This window comes from Syngnathus typhle, linkage group LG17 (genome assembly GCF_033458585.1).
Source record: "Syngnathus typhle isolate RoL2023-S1 ecotype Sweden linkage group LG17, RoL_Styp_1.0, whole genome shotgun sequence".
In the NCBI taxonomy this organism is placed as follows: domain Eukaryota; kingdom Metazoa; phylum Chordata; class Actinopteri; order Syngnathiformes; family Syngnathidae; genus Syngnathus; species Syngnathus typhle.
The window spans coordinates 2,555,824-2,574,213 of NC_083754.1; the positions used below are offsets into that span (position 1 = coordinate 2,555,824).

The 18,390-nt window shown below is 41.3% G+C and overlaps 5 protein-coding genes across 6 annotated transcripts; 1 reads left to right on the plus strand and 4 right to left on the minus strand.

Moving 5' to 3' along the window:
• Positions 1-125: 125 nt before the first annotated feature.
• On the minus strand, positions 126-3,237 carry tspan34b (tetraspanin 34b). The gene is made up of 8 exons (XM_061304040.1): positions 2,602-3,237; positions 1,603-1,682; positions 1,312-1,527; positions 1,174-1,248; positions 1,002-1,109; positions 796-930; positions 619-711; positions 126-500 (listed from the first exon to the last, which is right to left on the minus strand). Exons 2-8 carry the CDS (start codon positions 1,657-1,659, stop codon positions 441-443), a joined length of 744 nt encoding a protein of 247 aa, XP_061160024.1. The 5' UTR covers positions 1,660-1,682; positions 2,602-3,237; the 3' UTR covers positions 126-440.
• Positions 3,238-3,365: 128 nt separating this feature from the next.
• znf653 (zinc finger protein 653) lies at positions 3,366-6,805 on the minus strand. Its single transcript, XM_061304039.1, has 10 exons — positions 6,479-6,805; positions 6,287-6,336; positions 5,820-6,131; positions 5,266-5,735; positions 5,015-5,186; positions 4,727-4,805; positions 4,540-4,651; positions 4,358-4,472; positions 4,193-4,292; positions 3,366-4,117 (listed from the first exon to the last, which is right to left on the minus strand). Exons 1-10 carry the CDS (start codon positions 6,772-6,774, stop codon positions 3,940-3,942), a joined length of 1,884 nt encoding a protein of 627 aa, XP_061160023.1. The 5' UTR covers positions 6,775-6,805; the 3' UTR covers positions 3,366-3,939.
• A 262-nt stretch (positions 6,806-7,067) lies between these two features.
• swsap1 (SWIM-type zinc finger 7 associated protein 1) lies at positions 7,068-8,225 on the plus strand. The gene is made up of 2 exons (XM_061302794.1): positions 7,068-7,423; positions 7,574-8,225. The coding sequence occupies exons 1-2, from the start codon at positions 7,154-7,156 to the stop codon at positions 8,126-8,128; spliced, it is 825 nt and encodes a 274-aa protein (XP_061158778.1). The 5' UTR covers positions 7,068-7,153; the 3' UTR covers positions 8,129-8,225.
• A 61-nt stretch (positions 8,226-8,286) lies between these two features.
• Positions 8,287-11,240, minus strand: epor (erythropoietin receptor). Of its 2 annotated transcripts, none has more exons than XM_061302790.1 (8): positions 10,905-11,234; positions 10,676-10,811; positions 10,405-10,592; positions 10,149-10,300; positions 9,912-10,068; positions 9,403-9,490; positions 9,226-9,313; positions 8,287-9,122 (listed from the first exon to the last, which is right to left on the minus strand). In XM_061302790.1, exons 1-8 carry the CDS (start codon positions 11,005-11,007, stop codon positions 8,709-8,711), a joined length of 1,326 nt encoding a protein of 441 aa, XP_061158774.1. In that variant the 5' UTR covers positions 11,008-11,234; the 3' UTR covers positions 8,287-8,708. The 2 variants fall into 2 exon arrangements, with proteins under 2 accessions (XP_061158774.1, XP_061158775.1); XM_061302791.1 differs by having other exon boundaries at positions 8,979-9,122; positions 9,215-9,313; positions 10,905-11,240.
• A 981-nt stretch (positions 11,241-12,221) lies between these two features.
• On the minus strand, positions 12,222-18,380 carry rab3db (RAB3D, member RAS oncogene family, b). Its single transcript, XM_061302795.1, has 5 exons — positions 17,921-18,380; positions 15,829-16,065; positions 13,790-13,908; positions 13,470-13,594; positions 12,222-13,380 (listed from the first exon to the last, which is right to left on the minus strand). Exons 1-5 carry the CDS (start codon positions 17,924-17,926, stop codon positions 13,193-13,195), a joined length of 675 nt encoding a protein of 224 aa, XP_061158779.1. The 5' UTR covers positions 17,927-18,380; the 3' UTR covers positions 12,222-13,192.
• Between the last annotated feature and the right edge of the window lie 10 nt (positions 18,381-18,390).

Consider the following 18,390-nt stretch of genomic DNA (forward strand, 5'->3'; position numbering starts at 1 on the left):
AAGGGATACGTCACATATGTATGTCATTTTGTCTCGAATTAATTTTGACTTAACTCAATAGAAAAAGCAGCTCAAGCCTGCAGATAAATATGTTAATTCAAATTGATCATGTTGACTACAACTCCTAAACTTATATCTTTATTGCCATATACCTCAATCTCGAACATAAATTGTTATTTCATTATCACAATAATATCAATCATCACTTAATTTCTTGTTCATATGTGTCAAAGGCTGTTAAGAAAGCTCTCACATTAAAAAATAACTTATTCAGTCATATCACTTATTTCTCCTAACTCGATTAGTCATCCTGTATCATTTGATTGAGCAGCTTAGACATTTCTGTGCACATATAAGTAGTATTCTTTCATCAGTCAATATGTAAGTAGAACTTGTCCAAGGGATTAAAAGGATCCTTCTGAAGTAGTCGACTTTTGTTGTCAGGCTAACCTTGACTTGATCTTGCAGTAAAGGATCATGGAAACAGTCATGGCACATAACTGCAGAGATAAAACGGCAAAAACTGAGTTAGGCCCCAATTTAAAAAATAAATCTTTGCACTTAAGTGTACTGTAGAACTAATCCGGGGGGGAAAAAAAGCGAAAATGTTCAAATAACCTCAAGTGCTGCAATTCCCAGCGCCACGCCAACAATCACGACTGTGTTGTCATCAATCAGTTGCGTGAACTTCACAAAGCAACCTGGAATTGCCTGAGAAGGGAAAACAGTAGAAATAAAAGCACATCTGGCTCCGATTTGATTTTTTCTTTTTAACAATCAAATGAATGCCCGTACCGTGGAAATGTCTATCGCTATTTGATCACAGGGCTCAGCACGTGGACAGCACGGAGGCGGGTACTGATTGCTGTTCTCCACATAATACGGGGAGTCAATGAAGTCTGAGGAGTTGTAGATCCCGCAACATTTTAACTAAGGAAATAAAGATGGAATCTGTTACACAAATATTCAATCAAACAAAGATGTCCATTAACGTTACGCACTGTGCTCATTGTGGTATCCCACAGTCCAGTGACGTCAGAATCGGTCCCATAGTCCTTCTTGATGCTCGCTACTGCCGCCGTGCCGAACCTTTGGAATACATCTTCGGCCTGTACAAATATTTAGTCGCTAGCCAGATATCAAAGGCTTGCGAGAAACAGTGTGGAAACTTACCAAAGGTCTAAAGACCAAAATCACCACAGCTCCTGCAACCTCGACGAGGAAGACGAGCAGGATGATGATGAAGAACTACAACGAAATATGGAATAGTTATCTTCTCCTGAAAATGGCGACTTGGAATTGACCACCCACCGTCAACAGCATGCACTTGGACTCTTTGATGGCCCCAAAGCAGCCGAGGAAACCAATGATGACCAGAAGTATTCCGACAGCAATCAGCAGGTAGCCCACGTTGAGAACCTGGCTGAGCTCTGTGGGAGCGTTTTCAATCTTCCCCAGGAAGCTCAGGATGGAACCGCTGTCCACCTTCACCCAGATGCCAATACCCAGGATGACTGCGCCGGCCAACTGTGAAGTGGAATAGAAAAATAAGAATACCTTCAGTATACTTTACATTTTAAGTATCAAAAAAATCGGACTTACAAAGATAATCCCGTTGAAAACAAACATCATAAATTTGAGGAACCCGAAGCATCCCATTTTGGTTAGCGGTTGTGTTTAACCTGCGGACAGAAAGAGACAAAATGGAAACATGTGTTAAGTGTATTTTTGGCAAGAATATTTTTCATGTTCACATTAGGCAGATTAAAAAGGCTGGAGTTTGTTTCGAGAACAAGGACCGAAGAGAGGTGTGGCTCAAGATACCAAATACACCTGCTGGTTTTTTTCTTTTCTTCCCACAATTCTTTATACATCATGCTTTTCAATTCATCCGCATGACAGTGAACAAACACATATCAGCTTACGCGGGTTTCGCCGGCGGTTTTGTTTGGTTTAAAATTAAACCAAGCAGGAAGTATACGTCGTGTATTTCGGGAAAAGTATTTTGGAAAAATTAGTCAAAGATTAATTCAGCGCAAGTGATTCATGTTAGAGTTACACTGTTTTTTTTTTCTTTAAATTGATAATTGTACAAGATACGTCAGGACAGAAGTTTGACTTTTTGTGCGAATGGAAGACAAAAGAAACCAGCTAAAAAAAAAAAGGTATATTTCATACAAACATATTTATGTCAACGAAACAGTTCCCTGTTCTGATTTTTCATTGGATAGCAAATACTGTGTATCACTGCCGCCTCACTCATTTTAATTGTCCAACACACAAAAAAATAATTAAACTCAAAATAGGAAAGCGAGCTATGTGATCCAAGTTAATCATACATTGTGGGGTCAGAGGTTACCTGTCACTGTTACCTTCCTCATAGTCAGACTGGATAGAATTGAAATCCAATGCAAATTAAAGCTGCGTACACATGCAAATGTTCAAATATGACCTCGTTCAAACCGGCCTCGCCTAAAGTTCCATCCATCCTAAACAAATATAGTCTAAAGATGTTGAGAGAAATAATCGCTTGAGGCTAAAGGTTAATATCATAGGTGGTCGATTTAATAAAGTCAAATTGACAATTTAAGTCATGCTTACCTCTGAGAAAGAAGAAAAAAAAAAATCCAAGGGAGTGCTCTGAGCTCAGGGAGTTTCTTCCTTGACTTCAGTGATGGAAACCGTGGGAGAAGATGAAGCAAAATGCTTGTCCGTTTTAAGAAAGAGCTTTAGATGCTTTCCATCGGCTATTTTAAAGCAGCTGGTTTATTTGTAAGTAGTTCAGCACTAAAAAGGGAGGGGGGGGGGGGGGCGTGACCAAAGCCGCTGAGTAACACATCACCATGGAGCTGGACTGGTGCTTGCTCCCCCTGGGGGAGGAGGCTGTGGGATCACCTGGGTGGAAACTTTCCTTGTGAAAAGTCAAGTTGAAGATGTTAAAACATTAGCCTTGTAAAAGCTGAATTTCCGTTAGTATCGTGTATTATTACATACCGCAATATATTTCTTTTGGACAATGCTGAAGTGATTTTCACCCCGTGATGAAAAAAAACAGGAATGACGCATGGTAAGTGACTGAATAGCAAATGATATAAATGATTAATGTGAGAGCAAAACTAATCCATTTGCATTGTTATCTGCATTTTGACATGTTTTTTTTTTATAAGTGGGGTGGGCAAAGTAAACAACACATGCAGGCGCTATTCCCATAAGTCTGTTCCAAGTATCACAAGACTTGTCGAAAGGTTGCCGATCAGTCACTGACTGTGTCATGTCTTTTGTCCACACCCACACTTGATCGCAAACACTTGAGCTTTTTACGTAAGAGGCGCGTTACACATTATTAACCACAGATGCTCGGTAAATGTCATTTGGTTAAAGAACGAGGCCCACAGAATTTAATGATTCATCAGAGCTGACACTGGGGGGGGGGAAAAAAAAGTGCATTTGTCTAGAAAATAAAACACACACTGTACAGCAGGCTTAAAACATTGACACACAATTATTTCCTGAGGGTGAGGAGAGTGAATAAAACTGAAAATAAATATATATTAATTAGAACCCCAGAACTAAACCCCGAGTTGCCAGCCCGCGTGAAATGAATTGTGGTCAAGAGATGTTCACAATTTTGTCAAATCTTACACACCATGTGAAAAAAAGGAATCGTATTTTCTCTTAAACTGTTGGACTTGAAATAGAAGGAACATTTTTTGTGACATATGTGGAGCAAAAAGGCTTTTTTTTTTTTTTTAAATAAGATTATGTAACGGGTAAAAAGAATAGGCTCATTTGGAAGCGCTTCAATTTTTGCAGCTATCGAGATTGCAATTTGCTGTGACCCGCACAGCCGTTCACACCAACGTCACTCGGTTGTCGTCTTGACAAACCAAACGAATCTCCCCCAAGAGTCTTTTTGCTTTTAGCCACAGTGTGATCACCTCAGGAGGACAGCTTCTCTGGGTGGCTCTTCAACTTGTGGAATTTCACACTGTCCAACTTCTCAAAACGCTTGTCGCAGAACTCGCACGTGTAGTTGTAGTGGGCCTCCGGGGTGTGTTTTTTCATGTGCCAGTTGAGGGACGCGCGCTGACGACATTGGTAGCCGCAGATTTCACATCTAATGGACGATGGCGTTGAAAAGAGATCAGGGTGATAGCTTTCGGTTTCCGGCACACCGTTAGAAACATCTTACTGTAAAGGGGTTTCTCCCGTGTGAGTCCGTCTGTGAACTTCCAGATGATTCTTACGCTTAAACGATTTCCCACACGTCTCGCAGATGAAGTCTCGGACACCTGGGGAGAATTTTTTTTTTTACCAATCCCGATGAAAATTCACACGAGCGTTTATATGAGCCTACCTGAGTGGATGATCATATGGCGATGTAGGTGGTTGGACAGGTAGAATTTTTTCCCACAGCCTGGATGTGGACAAACCTTGGTCCTGCCTTTCCTGTGAACTAGGTTCACATGATTCTAGAAAAAAAAAAGCAGGCGACATGAACGCTGGAATGTTAAATATGAATGAAATGGGTTGTCTCACCTGGAAGCTGCTAACGGCGACATACACTTGACTGCAGCCCTCGTACGGACAATGGAACATCTTGAGCATCCCGTCGGCTTCAACAACTGGGCCTCGGCGGTTTCTCTTTGACCTGGCATGACAAAGATGACTTTACATTCTTACTTTCAATTATGATGCAGATTTTTTTTCCCCCCATCCAACAAACCTGGTGAGAGTCCTCTGCGATTCGTTGCCGCTATTTAGTTTATCGACAGCGGGTTGTAGCAACTGTTTGTCACTTAATTCTGGGCAAATTGAGATTCATGAGTAATTGTCAACAAGATGTAAAATAATTTTATAAATAAATTTTACAGATGCATATTTGCAAAAAGGGCCATTTAAATTCCCACAAAAAAATCTAGTTGTTGGTATTATTTAACATAATACATATGCACCTTTGAGGTACTTTTAAAAAAAAAAAAAATCTAAAGGGATGATTCTCAATGTATCACACCTGTCATGCAGTGTTCCTCTTCTGTTGCTTGGAGTTTTGATTCTGGTTCTTGGTTGTAGGTGATGTCCCTGATGACAGTGCAGGCATCTTCCGCCACATTCCCGGCACCCGTTTTAAGTTGAATTCCATGCGTCGCAAGAGCCTCATATGTGGGGCCAGTTATGATGATTAGCTGTGAGAAAAGATGGGCAACACCTTTATACTGATTCAAAAATACAATGTCCATTTATCTCCATTTATAGGATACTGACCTGTGAACCTTCTAAAGCAGTCTGCTGGTTAGCAACCTCACAGCTAGTCACCACCGTCGGCAAAGTGTGCGGGTCAAAAAGTTCCCCTTTCTCTTCTGCTTGAACTTGAGACGAGACCAACAGCTCTGGCTGGGAGGGTGGGAAGGAATCTCCGACATTCTCATCCCCTAGTTTTTCAGCCAAAGATGTTCCTACAATAACACACTCATAATCGCAGCCAATTTCTTGCTCTGTTACACTTTCGTCTTGGCTTCGCCTCACGTCTTCCGTCTCCTCTTCTGAGGTGAGGGGGTGGAACATTGCTTCAGGGGAGCTTTGTGGTAGCTCCAGTACCATCTCCCACACAGGCGGGACAGTCAGAGAGACATCATTGGAGGAGGTCTCCACACTCCCATGGTGTGTGACTGCTTCAGTGTGTTCCAGCTCATTTGTGTGCTGAACCTCAGAAGCTGTGGTTGATTCTCTTAAATCTAGAAAAGCAGATTAGGCAAAAAAATGAGTTGACAAGATTTTCTGAGTATTGTTCACTGACTAACTAAAATTTCAATTTGCACCTTTTAACAGGGGACTTGTTTTTCTCTTTCGGCTTGATAACCTTTTCGCCACCATTAAGTCTGTTTTCGCAGCATTCTCATCTTTGCCCGCTCCGTTTTCTCTCTCCTCCTGCTCAGAGTCACTTGTCTCCCTCGTTGAGGAAAAAAGGTGTTGGACAAATGAATGGTTGGAGGCACATTGCCAGATGGCAGCTGTAGAGAAGTTGGGCCGGTGCTCCAGAGCTCTGAGTTGGGGCTCATGAGGGCAGGAACGCAAGTGGTCCTGGTACCAAGTCACCAGGCTATGCAGACTCGACACACGCTCCCTCTTAACTGACAAACAACAGGAATCAGAGTGAAATGTTTTGCAAATAGTCACCAGGGATGAGCATCAGAAGTTGCACATTGACTCATTGTAGAAAATTATTGAACTGCTGAAAGATGAATACAATGCATTATTACTGTAATTACTGGAACCGTTAACTCACCTTTTCTGTTATGTACCGACTCCTCTGAATCCTTTGGAATAATAGTTTTCCTGTAATCACATTTTAAATAGTTTACACAGGTTAATCAAGAAAAGAGTAAAAGTATACATGGCAGAACACAAGTGAGTTCTTTATGCAGTGGTTTGTGTGCTTAGGTATAGAAATAAGGTTTTCCAAATAAACTGCACTCACTTTGAGTGTTTTTGTTGATACTTCTCTCCAAATGTGGAATGGAGCACGATTAAATATGCTGCCAATCCAGCATCACTCAGACTTGTGCGCCTTCGGAGCTCACTCCAGAGCTTGTGCGACTCCCCCAAGTATACCCTCCGAATGTCGTACTTCTTTCGGGATTCAAGACGTCGCTGTGCTCGGTCTGACTCTGTTAGCCTGGGTCTCCCCCTGCATCGCCTTAAGAGACTTTTTCCTCGGTCCCCGATCGGTTCGACTACCTTTGGAACCTCCAATTCTGCCAGGTTATGCGCCATCTTGACAATAACAGCTGATGCTGTGACCTTCCGGAACTTGTGCCGGCTATTAACCGGAAGTACTTAAGAAAAACACTGCTGTGTATTTGTAATATGTCCGTAACGACAACAAAAAAGACAACAGTGCCCCTATCAAAACATATTTAACTCTAGCATCTAAAACGTTTCAAAATCGCAATTATTGATCTCATTCCAATTATTGTTCTAATTAATACGGGATTAATCAGCCTGGTCAACAGAATAAAAGTGACGGAAAGTTTACAAAATAGTTGTTGTCTTCCGGACCACAATGACAAACGTACCAGTGCGCAACATGTAAATAGTCGCATGAAACGACAGATGAGCTTTTGCAGATTTTTTTTACAGTAGTGCTTCGGTGATGGCCGATGTGTTAATGCATATGTTCACAAAATTCATGTCACAGACGGACTCACTTAAGGACGCCAGGGCGACTCCTCCAGCACCGGCACAATGCAGCGTCCTATTAGTTGGAGAACAAAATCTTGGACGTTCTGTGTTGCTTCTGGCGGCTATTACAGCTGCCTCCCAGATGAACATGAGGGTGGTATTCTTCGCCCAAACGCAAATCCAAAGCCTACCTGTGACCTTGCAGAAATGTGTTCCAACTCCAAGCCCGGAGAGTCTAAAGGTACCATATGTAGTAATAAAATAAATATGAACAAAAACATCCATTTAAAGTAGCTACTTATCTTATTTCACTAAGATCGTGACAAATCTAACTAAAGTGAGCTTGAAAAAAATATATTTATTTTAAATTATGTTCTCCCCCCCACCCAAGAAAATCAAATTCTGCTATCCGAGGACATTGGAGGAGTTGCTTCAGCAAGTGGCAGGTCTTCATGAGTCCACCAACACATTACCCTGCCCTCCATCACTGATCATCGTAGACAGACTGGAGGAGTTTTTGTGTGGACCTGCAGGTGACAGCTACAGAGAGTGTCACCCCAGCGAGCAGTCATGCGCCGCACATCTCTCAGCGTTGTTGTGTGACTCTGCCGCTTTTCTCACTGGCCTCCTTGAGCAGCAGACATCCAACCCTGGGCCCTGTCGCGTCATTGCATCTTATACTAAGCCAAAAGAGCAAAGTGGAGAAGTGTCGGATCAAGTTCTAAATGCTCTTGACCGCTACTTTCAGGTACGATGTACTCTGGACAAAGACAGAAGCTACAAAGCAACAGCAGCAGGGCTCCAGGAGTTGTGGCACATTTACTTTTCTGGAACCGGGATCACCTTTGACCCTTGTACCAAAGACACTGATGTCAGGCCAAGTTCAGCACAGGAATGGCAGCTGTTGATGTATCCTGGTGGTTTAATGGAGTTTCAATTAGCTTGAGCACTTTTGCGTCAAATAGGGATAAATGATGAATTGTATATCTGAATATATGTATATCTGAAAATATGCTACCAGGAAATAAAAGCTGAAATGTTGACTTATTGCCTCTCTTAATTAATAAGAATGCTCCGAATAATCATAAAAAAAATTGACAAAGCCAATATAAAGATATTTTTAATCTCTGAAAACAAATGCATGCGTGTGTCACACTACACTTCTAAGTAATACGTTGATAGTTGCATATCAAATTATAATCTCAAGTAAGTGAAGTTGATAGCAATAAATGGCCTTTGATTTAATAATCAATATTGAAATGTGGTGTCCACTATTATTATTTAACACTGTTAGTGTACAAACACAAGTCCTTAGTGTGATTTTAGTAGAAATGTCAGCATGATGTGTTCTGCTCTTTAGATGGCAGCAGTGAGTAAACAGCCAAGGTTTTCATATCCACAACAGGATTCTGTGTAAGATGCCAACGTTTGCATTTAGATGTAAATATATTTACAATTACAGTGTGTTTTTGAAGAAATGTCCATCTCCTGAGAGCATCCCAATATGCTTTGGGCACAGAACCAGATCAGTGAACTTCAGACATTGTCTTTTTAAAGGCCAACAGCGCCTCTAGTGGCAAAGACTCCCCATGAGTGTTATCATCTGGGCTGTAGTTGTTCCCAGTGAGGGAGACGTAAGTATCCTGAGACTCCAGCAGAGACGACTGGGAGCAAGGAAAAGCCCGCTGGTTCTGGACTCTTAAGTTTTCAAGCCAGTGATTATGTGGCATTTTTCTCAGAGCAAAATCCAGACCTCTTTGTATATCCTCTTCTGTGCTTTGCAGTGTGGGAGCATTGGACATTTTTGGTGGGAGAGGTGGAGGTGGTAATGGGGGGCTCAGGGTTAGCTCGGAGAGAACCTCCAGGAAAGTTGGGTATTCCTCGGTGTAAAACAACGCCGGGGTCGACCACGAGGATCCATTCGTATGATTCAACCACTCCTGCGGAAAAGACGAAAGCAATTGAATCAAGATGATGGAGATTCATTTATGAAATGTAAAATTCAAGCAGGGTACAATTTTCAGACTCTCGCCTTGTTCTTACGTGAAAGTCTCCACCGTAATCAGTAAAAAGCCCTTGAAATTTGCCATCAGGAGTTGGAATAGCTGGCCAAATTTTCTTTCTCAGAAACCTGAGGAGAACACAAAGGTTAAAATGTTTCACCTCCCTACCCATCAACCGATATATATATATATTTTTTTGTGATAGGAAAATCCTGACCTGCGATTGGACACGAGCACAGTGAAAGACAGCGCCATTAGAATTAAAGACATGGTGAGGATTAGGAAGACAATGAGGAGGTTGAATTCTGTAAAAAGTTAGAGGAAAAGCACATTATATTTTTAAAAAAAAAAATCTTTAAAATACCAAGAACCATCCAATGATGTTAAAATATTGAATTTAAATTCCAACATAATAAAATGTACAGGTGGTTGCATGAAATAAAATCAGATACATTTCTAAGCTATGAAAAAAAAAATCTGGATCCAGACAATTTAATTTTCCGCAACTACTCGATGAAATAAAATGTAGGAAATTCAACACAAAGAAAAATTCACCTGAATATCAACCCTGGTACCATTCATAAAACTCAATTTTGTCGGACATTCATGCTGTGATTGTTTTCTCATCTAAAATATGTGTCCTTGTTTTAAAACTGCTCTAAGGTCAACAAACACTTGTATACCTGGCAGGAATTACACCATTTAGTTATGTTGATAAATGCAGACCTGCAGGTGATGTCTCCATGAACACTGGATCACTCCACAAACTCCAGTAGCCACCATAGCTCAGTCCATCCAGTTTTGCCCGAACCCGCACCTTGTACATAGTGCTTGGCTGTAGGCTCCTTAAGATCATCCTGGAGCTGGCTCGTACTACCTCTACCTGCAAAAAACGGCCGGCAGATTAATAAAGAAAAAAAAAACACTCCATAAAAAAAACCTAAGCAGTAAAATGACTCGTACCTGCATCACATGACTGTCGGCCATTGCATAGGAGACCTCATACATCAAGGTATCATCAATGTATCTTAGAGGAGGCGGTATCCAGCTGACATTCAGCTGACCCTCTTGACCTGTGGTACTCACGGTCACGTTCGTGGGAGGGTCCACCAGAACTGTTTGAATGATTTGTAATTATCACGACTCGTCACGGCAACAAAAGAAAAACGTCAACGAGTGAATGTTTGCCAAAAAAAAAAAAGTTGATGAAAAAACTTACAAAATAGTTCAACGTTGAGGCTGCGATTGTGGATGAGACTTCCGTCTCGCCGAATTTCAATGAGCATTGGAACAAACACTAAAGTTCGATTCAGGTGGCACATGTACAGCATCTTTCCCGTCGGTGTGAGATGTGCTGACAGCGGACATTTGCTGCCGTTTTCCTTTTTGTTGGAGACCCCAATAGTTCTGAAAATAAATGCGGTTAGATTTCGCGCTGGTGGAGAACGACACCGAACTCCTCCATTGATCATCACGTGGTGCGTTCTTACTCGTAAGTGTACGTAAAGGAATACTGATCCACAGAACCAGCTCGCTCTTCATCTTCCTCCCAGAAGCAGTCAAAGCCTGTTGTGGTTTCTGCAAAGCATTTGGGGGTTTCTGGCTCCTCTTGCAGCAAGAGTGAGACTGTAGAGGTTGTTGCCACACCTCTCAGTTAGGTTTCTTATTCCTTTCTAGTCTAGTGATGAACTCAGAAAGTGAATCAAGGGTCAGCCCTACCTTTCTTCTGGAATCCTCGTGTGCCTGGGATGCCGGAAGCCACCCTCATGGTGCAGGCAAGGCTGGAAAGGGCCAACAATCGTCTCAGGTGATCACATGTCATCCTCCTGTCTTGTTAGTGGACAAAAAGACCGGCGCTGTCTTGTTGTGCACAACATGAGAAGAAGCTGGACCACACGACGAGCGAGCATCTGCGCTACTACTCTCCCAAGAGGGGGGTTGGCCTGTTTTGGTTTCAGATACCATGGATAGTGCAACACGGTTACAAAGCTGCTCTTTGCTGATAAGGTGCGAGCAGAGCTGTTTACTTGCTCTTAAAATCAGCAAAGATGATGAAGAGGAGGGGCAAAAGAACATGCACACATTTTTTTTTTTTTTTACTTGATGGGAGGCGGGAATTGGAGTCACTGACGATTTAAGTGTTATTGTTGTCAAATGTCAAAACAGGTCAAATTTGACCCAATGATGAAAGAAATATATATATACAAAATATGTATATACATCGATATATATATAAAAAAAAAAAAATTCCCCTCTCACCCTCCGCGGGTGGTCTCCCACTCCAAGCTCGGGTCCTCTACCAGAGGCCTGGGAGCTTGAGGGTTCTGCGCAGTATTTATATAATATATATATATATATATATATATATATATATATATATATATATATATATATATATATTACGTTGCACCAAAAATGGGTTATTTTTATTTTATTTTTTTTACAGAAATTTGATTTTTTTTTAATCCAGCATTTTAAAAATGTAAGTGACTTGAGCTAGTAAGATCGGTGATATTGTACTTACCAGTTAAACCAGTTAAGACTTGGCTATGCTGCTTTCCTGCAAGGCAAAAGACAAAATAAGAGCAGGAATAATTTTGGACATATGATATGTCATATGATACACATATGTATACACATATGTACTAGGGGGTGTACTATATATTGATCATATGGAATCTTATAGCTATGGTTGATGTATTGATAGACAGATAGATGTGTTCCTGGGATTAAAAAAAACACAGCACACTAAAAACGGTTTCTTATCATAATTTTGCACCCTTGTTGTCTTGGTTAACCACCGTTATCACATCAGCAGACACGGCTGTTTCTTCAACCTGATAGGCAGTAGAGGACGAATTCTCGACCAATCGTCATTTCTTCTTCCAAAACGCAACCCCGCGCTTTCTTACATCATTTGAAAGAGGGAGGGCAACTGCATCTTTTTTTTATATGATGCAAAAAAAACTCGCATGGCAATTGTCAGTGATGGAAATAAAATTACACGAAAAAATAATAGAGTTCAAGCCAACTGCCAACTGTTTGAACTTTGTATCATTTATATTATATCCATCATACATAAGTGCATGTTGTGAACACGGGACACAGGAGCAACTAAAGACAAAGTGTTACTTTCACTTGCTGACAGACAGACAGACAGACATTGGTATGCATAACAATGAAGATGAATGTTTTTCAAATTCATTTGGAGGTTTAACCTTTCAATGTTTGCTTGTCAACATAAAGCAGTTCAAATCCCCCTGGTAGGTAAAACAGTACAATCCAATGAGAGCAAATACAATGGGGTGTATTTTATGTGAACCAGCAACAGTCGGCAGAAAAAAAATCGTGATATCAATCTCTCATAAGAACATGCATTTCCTTTTCTGGGGTGAGATCGTTGCACATTTGAACACACACAAGTCGACACTTGATTTATGCATCAGCCAACGGTAAGTCAGTGGTAAAAAATGTAAAACGACTTCCTCGCATGGATCAACAGGCTCTTTGTCCCACGTTGGAGAAAATATCCCAAGAATCAAAAGGTACAAGAAGAATTAATCTGACAGGTCTTTCGATATATGATAACTAAAAATCACACGATTGAGATTAGTTTCATCTTTGGTGCAATGACCCAATGAAATAATCAACTGGCTTTTTTTTTTTTAACACAAAAGTGAAAATAAAAAAAAACAGGTAAGCTAAAGGCGAATCACAAATCCACTGACTGGACACTACATTAGGTACACCTGCACAATTTCATGAAATCCAAAAAGAAGGGAGAGTGTGGGGATGTTATGTATTATTATCACACCACTTAAATGAGCCTTAAGGTCTTTCCTGGGGAGGCAAGAGAGAGTCTAACAGTGAAATGATTATCTCAGCTTTTTGCCTATTGTGGTGGGCGGGGCTAGAGTGAACGGAAGAAGAGCAGCGATTCCCAGAGTTGAGGCACAGAGAAAGAAGATTATCACTCCTGTGTGTGTGCGTGTATGTGTGTGTGCGGCTTAGCATGCACAGTTCCCTTGACCGTCGGAGGACGAGTCTGTCAGGCCCTGATTCCTGTGGTTGGGCATTAAGCTTAAGTCTCCCTCACTGCTCTCGTTCATCTTCTCACAGATGACATCCACTAAGCGCTCAAACACCTGCTTGACGTTGATGTTGTCCTTTGCACTGGCCTCGAAGAAATGGAAACCTGATGGCGAGAGAGAGATACGCTCTGGTTTATGACGCGTTGAATGGATTCAGCAGAAAGAATCACAGTTAAAAACAAGTTTTCCGCACCAAGATCCTCCGCCAGACGTTGGCCATCTTCTGTTGGTATGAGCCGGTCATCCTCGAGGTCACACTTGTTACCGATTAGGATTACCTGAGCGTTGTCCCAAGAGTATGTTTTAATCTGTGTCGCCCTGCAGAACACATGACGAATTATAAGGCAACGTGTATTTATTTATTTTTTATAATACCAATACTCCCACTATTACTTTATTTTCAGCCCATTGTTCAAGAGTAACGTAAATACACAAAACTGGTTCATGAAGGAAATTTGAAGCTTCATTTCCCTATCACTAGGTATAACAAAATTAAATACATGCAAAACACACCAGTCTTGAACTGCATTGAAGGAGTCCTGGTTAGTGATGTCATACATGAGCAGGAAGCCCATGGCACCTCTGTAGTAGGCTGTGGTGATAGTGCGATAACGCTCTTGCCCAGCTGTGTCCTGCAAAAACACAAATACAGTATATGGAAAATCCCCCAAAATCCATTACACACTACACTCGCTGTAAAATAGGGCACAGATAAGGGCAAAAAAAATAAATACATGACAGCATTTAGTGTATACGTTCACTATTATTGTATTTTAGGATCTTTGTTTGTTTTGCAAAATTGAACTGTATCAAGGTTGAGCTCCAAAGTAGTGACTGCAAATACATGACGGTATACATTTTGTTTTGTTATATATATATCACCACAAGGGGGCACTAATGTTCACATTGTCAGCATTGTTGCGCCCTACTCGGAAAGTATGCAGTGATTACCCCACCAGGGTGAAGTTGTGACATCATCAATACTTATAAGGAGGAAAAATACACATTAATTATGTCTTATGTATGTAATTGGTTTCCTGGATGCTCATGGGAATAAAGATAAACGAGGGCGATTGAGCGGGAATTGGTTACTAAGTAACGCCTTTCATTTACATCAAGGTCGTGTTTGTGCTCGTTTGTCTGACGTTTCCTAACACAGTGAAGAGCAAAGTGTTGTCCAGGTAACCACGGGGGCACTCAGGGTCATGAATGTTCAATTACAGTGAGGACTAGCGGATCACGCTGCAAAACGTAATCCCTTCCTCAGAAATATCATTAATTTACTTTGGCCACCTCATTTACTGTTGCTACGATATATGAATGTGTGAAAAAACTGGCCACTCAATAATACTTTTGTATAAAAATATTATTTGGCTAGTAGCTGGTAGTCGCTATAGCTAGCGAGCTGTAGAGTTTACGCTGTGTGTGAAAGGTGTGTATTTACACAGCCATCAGAACACACATCTCCGCACAAAAGGAAAAGGATGAAAACATCGTACATCCCTGGTGCAAGGGCCATGTGGCGCATTATCGGTCACGCCTGTTTCCATGATGCACAAAGGAGCGCCTGGCACCTGGCAGGGACGCCTCAGTGAAAAAATAAAATAAAAATGGTGAAATATCTTTCAGATGGCGTTCAACGGGAACTAGCATGAATTTAACGGTCAGCGGGTTGATAAGAAATGAACGACAAATTACCGCCATTTAAAAACACGCTATCTTAGCATTACAGTTTATCTTCATATGTCTCCACCACAACGATAAAGGAACTTCCTCAGCTTCCTGAACTTAGGAAATACCGGTCTGTGAGCAGACGAAAAACACGACCGGGCAGACAAGTAAACCCGCATTCTGAAGAATCTTCTTGCCAACACATTATACATCCGTTTTGGGAGAATTCTTTACATGTGTCACATCATTTGACGAAAGCTCAAGGAAGTGAGTGTGTGTTTTGGTGTGGGCTCAGTGGACGCGTCATTGCAGTGGCTCAAATATTATTTCGTTGAAGTGAATCATCTGTTTGATCAGTCTTATCAATGTAAATCAACATTTGGGAAGAACGCAATACTCCTGAGAAAATAATTGACATGAGTCAGTAAGGCAAACAAGACGAGGCTTCTTCAAACCTCGGCATGACTCGTCTTATATGTACGAGATGCCCGATAATGCTTTTGCGTAAGAATGACTGAGTAACACCTCAAGCACTTGCACAATTTAGAGGGTAACTTCTAGAGGATGTTGGCTTTCTTTTTTTTTTTTAGTCTGACTCTTGTACAAAGCACTGAATGCTTTAAGTGCCTTCACAATTTTCATTACCGTAATTTTCGGACTATAAGTCGCTGTCTTTTTCATAGTTTGGGTGGGGGGGGGTGACTTATATACATATATATGTTTTTTTTTCACTTTTTTGGGCATTTTATGGCTGGTGCGACTTATACTCCGGTGCGACTTATAGTCCGAAAATTATGGCACTTGGTATTAGAGAACATGCTGATCCCCACTTATTGTTTCACTTTCACAAATACAATGCTGGGAAAAAAAAAAAAGCTCACCCAGATCTGCAGTTTGATCCTTTTGTCATTGCGGAAGACTGTTTTGACTTTGAAGTCAATTCCGACGGTGCTGACAAACGCTGAGGTGAAGGAGTCGTCCGCGTAGCGGAACAGGAAGGAGGTTTTCCCAACACTGCTGTTGCCGATGATCAGCAGTTTGAACATGTAGTCAAAGTTCTGGTCGGCCGCATCCTTCTGGGACGGCGGCTGTTGGAGGCGGGAGTCGTTTGACGCCATCTAGAAATCAAATTGAAATGATTTAATACTGAAATAAAAGATGTTCTCTTATTTCCTTTAATTATGCGTTACGATTCATAATTAGGGATGTCCATCTAGGCAATATTAATCGGTTCACAAGATAGGAAACAAACATCAATATTAAATTTGCCACAAATTGTCTAAAAATGATTATTTATCGACCAACATTCAAGTGCATTTAGGATTTGGCTAGAGTTTTATCATGCAGGTGCAGATGTTTGTGAAATGAAAACAGCAGTCACGCTCTCGAATTACAGGAGGTTTCAACCATCTGTCCATCAGCCGACCCTATTATGTGAGCCGTGTGAGGAGAAGGAGAGGATCTGGACTGCTTATCAGAGCTTCCATCCCCCCCCCCCACACACACACACAAACACTGCTGCCGATCAATCGGTGCGGCGAGGCCCTGCTACTCTGATGTGTCGTCACCGTGGCGACTAGACCCAAGCTCAGCTCCATTAGCGGCAAAAACAGTGAGTTGGTGGTTGGGCTTTTAAATGGCAATAAGGAAAACCTCCAGGGTGAGAGTGATGGCTATATCATGCTGAAGTGAGAAACTAGAGCTGGCAAAAGTAGCCCTGTAAAACACATTGATAGATTGTCTTAATGCTCTTGTTAATGTTGCGGCTCAGACTGACAGTTTTATGGAACTTCTCGATTTGTAAGTTGAAGTAACAACATGTCATCAATTTTTATTAGATTTTTTTTTTTTTTTACAGAGTCTGGATTGGAACAACAGTAACTAAATATTTCTTTTATTTCCCTTTTTTTTCTTTTTCAAAAGAAAATGGAAGTTTTGTAATGGTTAAAGACATTCCCTAAATCACATGATGCATAAGGGTCTCCGAGGGGGCCACAACATTGATCCGCCCACTTTTCCATTTCCCATCAGCTCTCCAAAAACCCGAGGTACAGAATAAACCCAGTCACATGTTCTTCATGTTTACTGTGTGTCATATTGCCTGCAAGCAAATACATTTTTATCCACTTTTTGCAGACTTGTGAAATACGTGGGATCCTGAGCAGAATTGTATTCCCCCTTACCTCTTTAAAATAGACATTTATTTTTTTAAGTTACTCTGCTGTTTGTCCTTACGCCAAAATGAGCAAATTAAAACATACTCTTGAGCGTCCCCTAGTGGTTGCGCACTAAGCATCTGCTTAGTTTGCTGGCTGTGTTAACTATACTCAAATGTTTTGCTTAATTCTGTTCTCAAGTTCTCATTAATATATCTGGAACCATTTATATATATAAAAAAAACTCCAACATGGTTCAATTTGTGCTTTGGTAGGTTTGCAAAACACAAATGTAACACAAGTTGTCAAACAGTGGTGGAAGGAGGCTCCTAAATCAAATTCTCTTTGAGCCTGGCTTGCATTTAAGGTGCATTTAATTTGCTTTTGCAGCCTAATCAAATAATATGGTGTATTGGAGAGTTGCATTATTCCCAAAACAACGAATAGGAAGCATTATTAGATAGATATTTATAAAATATTAAAAAGAGGCAGGCCTGGGGATTGTGCAGGCAGATTATTTACTTGCATAGCCAGGGGCAGTGAGCAGGGTGCCTGCCTTCCACCAACCCCCCCTGGAAATATCCATTTATTACTATTGATTTCTGTGGCAGCAGCTGTCACATCTGCTCTTTCGTTAAGACGAGCAAACACGGAGGAGCTTTATTTCCAAAGCCAATCTACCAATTTGTGTTATTAAGTTTATTTATTGGGCGTGCAATGTTGCAAAAAGACTCACTCAAATGCAAAAGTGACTTAAGTGGGAGTTTGACAAAGGAAGGTGGAGCAGGAAAATAACACGAGGAAGGAAACAACGTACCTTCATACGGAAGTTCCAATCTTCCCACCACTGTTGGGCGAGATGTAGTGGTAAAGTGAACCCCCCTCAAAGGTCGTCCTCTACCCGGGGAAGAGTGCTTTGGCTCCTGGATTCCAGTTGCTGGAGCTCCTTGTGACGGTTGGTGCAGAAAGTGAAGCAACCGTCAGCCAGCCAAGTCAGCCGCCACCTGAGGCTGTTTGTGAGCGAGCGCGTGTGCGAAGCTCGGCTGGTTGCTCCACTCTGCTTACGCACGTGAACGCGCATGATCCAAAACAGACAGTACCCGCCTTGGAGTTTCTTCACACGACTGCAAACTACTTCAGCAATAGTCACTTTCCACTAACTCTGAGCATGGGTGTGGCATCTTTTTGTTATTGTGCATCTTGATTTTGGATAGAAAAAAAAAATCCCACCTTCATTGTACACACAAATTCTCATAATTAAGTCAATGGGTTATTTTGGGGCATCAT